The 4543-nt window shown below is 36.9% G+C and overlaps 1 protein-coding gene across 1 annotated transcript; it reads left to right on the top strand.

Moving 5' to 3' along the window:
• Window positions 1-1893: 1893 nt before the first annotated feature.
• On the top strand, window positions 1894-4245 carry Ppp4r3c (protein phosphatase 4 regulatory subunit 3C). The gene is made up of 2 exons (XM_048796381.1): window positions 1894-3382; window positions 3536-4245. The coding sequence occupies exons 1-2, from the start codon at window positions 1894-1896 to the stop codon at window positions 4243-4245; spliced, it is 2199 nt and encodes a 732-aa protein (XP_048652338.1).
• The last annotated feature ends 298 nt before the right edge of the window (window positions 4246-4543 follow it).

The following is a 4543-nucleotide window of genomic DNA, read 5'->3' as shown; positions in this document are numbered from 1 at the left end:
ATCCCAGGCAATATTCCAGACTCTAATGTGGAAGTTTTTCTGTTCCCTACTTGACAATTGTCACATATCTCCCTGGTATGTAAAATGAACTGATTATTACAAATAGGACTCTTCAAGTTCAAATGTCCTTGATGTGGCCCAGTTCTTAGTTTTTCCCCTTGCAATAACAGGGTTAATGTTGTGGAAAAATATTTTTTAAAAATAAAACTGCAGAAGTTGCTGCTACATCAAAAATCAGCTTCGTTACTATTAAAATTATATTTAACAGAGTTGCCATATCCCAGCTTCTATTTTTCAGTTGGCTATACACAGATGTGAATCTAAAGGAGGAAGTGTGTGACTTTCATCTTGTCTTGATTATTTTATGTTGATTACAAATTATATAGATGGAAGGAATGTGAAATAAAGTGTAATGAAGGCCAAGAAAAGAAGGGAATAGCAGTTTAATAGCTGAGAAAACCAATTCTGGGATTAGTAAAACGTGTTCAAATCAAATTTCTCAACTTATTGTGTGATCTTTCTCAATTTATTTAACTTCTTCAACTCTGTTTCCTGATCCTAAAAGAATTAATACTTCTATATTGCTAGAATACTATAAAATTTAAGAAAATATAAAAACTTAGTGTTTTGAATATAGTAAACACTCAAGTATCATATTTCATCAATTATATTACCTTTCTTCATAATAATAATAAGCAATCACTCAATTATTAGTAGCTGTAGAGGTGTTATTGTCTTCATTATTAAGACAATAAATAAAACAGACCCAGGTATGCTGGTCCCCAACTGTAATCCCAACTACTCAGGAGGCTGAGGCAGGGGAATGGCAAGTTTGAGGCAAGGCTGGGTAATCTACAGAGAACCTGTCTCAAAATAAAATTTCAAAACTGGCAGCAGATATAGCCCAGTGGTAAATCATTGGCCTAGCATGTTTAGGGTCCTGGACTTGAGCCCCAGTCACACAATAAATAAATAAACAAATAAATAAAATATAATTATAATTATAATTTATTACAATTATAATTTGTGATGGTCAATACTCGCTCTTAACAAATTTCAGTGCAATTTCCCTTTGCTCCATTCCTTCTCTAGAGTCAGCAGTATGCTTATAGATAGGAAAACACTTGAGGAAACATTTTACCTATTGAGCTAGACATAAAACTTGAAGTGGAACTGAGGAAAGCAACAGGGTTGATCAATATCTTCCCTCACAGATGAGTAAGTGAATGACCAAGTCTTATGGAGGAAACCCAATCTCATTTCTCTGATTCTCGCTCATGGTCTATAGGTCATTTGTTGGTGCTTTATATTTGGAAAATCCCGGTGTGAACTTGATCAGGACATAGGTAATTAAGTTGAACGCCTAAGCCTACGTCCCCACAAAAAAAGTCTGAGAAGTAAAAATATTTCTGAGGGTCAAAATCCTTTCTGGAAATGCATATGCTAATTCCCTAGCTTCCCAGCTTGGCGGGGTTCCCTTTAGCAAGTAGGGTGTTTATTACATAAGCAGGTTCTTCTTGGACAGAATCTTGGGGGCATCACAAGATTCTTAAAAGAACTGAGGCATTTTTAGCCTCGAGCAGGTGGGCGCAAGGACTCACTTTATTAGAGTGAGTAGAGAGTGGACAAAATGAAAGAAAGGAGGCCCGGGGATTCTGGATGTAGGAGTAAGTGAGAGCTGGCAGGGCCTCAGAGGAATCCTGCGGACCCTGCATCTTTCTCAGCCTCCTCCACTACTGTAACTACTAGTGTAGCCTGTACTGTACTGTAACCTGCCACCTTAACCACTGTTGCTGCCAAGGTAGTGGTAGCTGCCATTGGTCAGGATACGCAAACGCAGAGCAGGAGTTGGTCACCGAGATCCGGCCTGCTGTGTTTAGGCCAGAGGTCCTCATGGCGAGCAAGCGGAATCGTGTAAAGGTCTATGTGCTGAAAGAAGATCAACAATGGGGCCAGCTGGGCATGGGACAAATCTCCTCAAGTTACATAGAGCGCCTCCAAAGCGTGTGTCTGCTTGTTCGGTCAGAGTCTGATGGCTCACTGATTTTACAGTCCAAGATACACCCAAACGTGCCCTATCAGAAACAACAGGGTGTGTTAATTGTTTGGTCTGAAGATGAGAACCATGGTGTGGCACTAAGTTTCCAGGATCCAGCAGGCTGTCGAGACATCTGGGAAGACATATGCCAAGTCCAAGGTAAAGACCCAACTGTTGAAATCACACAAGATCTTTTGGAAGGACCAGACCAATTTGATGAAATGCCATCAACCAGTAGTCTGGTTGAGCTGCCAAACTGTGAACTCCATACACTTGAAGAAATAGCTGATCTGTTTACTTCTGTCCTTGCTTCACCTAAAGGTAAAGAAAGGTTGGCACTGACCTTGGAAAATGAAGATTATATTAAAAAACTACTGCAAATATTTCACATTTGTGAGAACCTAAAGAACATTGAAGGCTTACATAACTTGCACAAAATTATTAAAGGCATCTTATTCCTCAACAAAACTCCTCTGTTTGAAATCATGTTTTCTGATGAGTGTATCATGGATGTGGTGGGATGCCTTGAATATGACCCTGCCTTGACTCAGCCAAAAAGATATAGGGAATTCTTGACCCAAAATGTAAAGTTCAAGGAAGTTATGCCAATAACAGACTCTAAACTTAGGCAAAAAATACATCAGACCTACAGAGTGCAGTACATTCATGATATTCTTTTTCCTATACCATCCATATTTGAAGAGAATCTTCTCTCTACTCTTACAACTTTTATTTTCTTCAACAAGGTTGAGATAGTCAGCATGCTGCTGGAAGACGATATGTTTTTGTTTGAAGTTCTTGCACAGTTAAGGGATAAGGCTACAGATGAAAATAAACGGCGTGAATTATTATTTTTTTTCAAGGAATTCTGTGGGTTTTCCCAGACACTGCAGCCTCAAAGCAAGGATGCTTTATTCACAACATTGTTACAACTGGGAATTCTTTCTGCTCTTAAAATTTTAATGAACATGGATGATTTCCAAGTAAAGATAACAGCTACAGATATATTTGCTTATCTGGTAGAGTACAGTCCATCTATGATCCAAATATTTGTAATGGAGGAAGCTCAGGATGGTGAAGATGATGAACTTTTTATTAATGTAGTAATTGAACAAATGATCAGTGATACTGATCCTGAACTTGGAGGTGCCATTAATATGATGGGACTTCTTCGTTGTCTACTTGATGTGGACAACATGCTGCTAGTACCCAATGAATGTGAAAGAAGTGAATTTCTAAATTTCTTCTACAGACGTTGCATGCATAACTTGATAGCACCAATTTTGTCTACTACTTCAGAAGACAGAGATGAAGAGGATTATTTATTTGGACCTGACGAAAACAAAAATTGTCTCAATAATTACCAAACAGCACAGCTGCTTAGTTTAATTATAGAACTACTCACATTTTGTGTACAACATCACACATATCACATTAAAAACTACATATTGAGCAAAGACTTGCTAAGAAGAGTCTTGATGTTGATGAATTCAAAGCACACGTTCCTGATCTTATCTGCTGTGCGTTTTATGAGAAGGATGATTGGTCTTAAAGATGAACTTTATAATCGTTACATCATCAAGGGAAATCTTTTTGATCCAGTTGTAAATGCATTTCTGATTAATGGAACTCGGTACAATATGCTAAATTCGGCTATTATTGAGCTATTTGAATATATACGAGTGGAAAATATCAAGTCTCTTGTTGCACATATAGTTGAAAAGTTTTACAAGGCTTTTGAATTGATTGAATATGTTCAGACTTTCAAAGGATTGAAGATTAAATATGAACAAGAGAAAGACAGACAAAATCAAATAAGGAAGAATTTACATTCTATACTATATATTAAAATTTTTTGCAGAGATGCCAATGGCATGGAGGAGGTGAAGGCTGATATGTATTTTAAGGAAAATACCACAGATGTACTTATGCCACCAATGGAAAATGACTTTCCAGATCATTATGATACATCTATAGATACTAAAATACCAAAAGAAAATGGAGAAAAGGTAGACCTTCTCAAAAGAACATCTTCCGGTGAATTCAGAATTTCTTCATCTAGCTCTCCTGATTTTGAGGATGAAATCAGTACCCCATCCAGTAGCAGTTTGGTTGGTTTAGTGGATTATCCAGATGATGATAATGAAGAAGAAGATAAGGAAGAAGACAAAGCATCCCCCAGAAAGAGACCTCATCTTGACTTATAAAACAATTATGGGAGACCCTCAACATATGCTTCGACTAAAATTCTATCAATGTCAATAAACTAAAAAGTGGATCCCAAAGACTTTCTCATATGAACTTTTAAATATACAACAAGTAACAAAAATTATGAAGAAAGGAATTAATTCCATAAAAAGAAAACTTCCCATAATATATACATACAATGAAATAGTAATCAGCACCTGATTGATGACTTACTACAACTTGTTTATTTTTCTTTGGTTTAGGGGATAGTTTGGGAGGAGGAAATAGGTTGATGAAATATTGTCAACACAGTTATCA

Source organism: Marmota marmota, unplaced genomic scaffold (genome assembly GCF_001458135.2).
Source record: "Marmota marmota marmota unplaced genomic scaffold, marMar, whole genome shotgun sequence".
NCBI classification, from domain to species: domain Eukaryota; kingdom Metazoa; phylum Chordata; class Mammalia; order Rodentia; family Sciuridae; genus Marmota; species Marmota marmota.
This window is presented reverse-complemented; position numbering and strand designations above follow the sequence as displayed.

Excerpts from the sequence above, each read along its gene's own strand:
- Ppp4r3c (XM_048796381.1), top strand. The coding sequence starts at position 1,894 with ATGGCGAGCAAGCGGAATCGTGTAAAGGTCTATGTGCTGAAAGAAGAT. Across the intron at positions 3,383-3,535 it reads ATTTGGACCTGACGAAAACA|ACACGTTCCTGATCTTATCT; the intron begins AAAATTGTCTCA and ends TGAATTCAAAGC.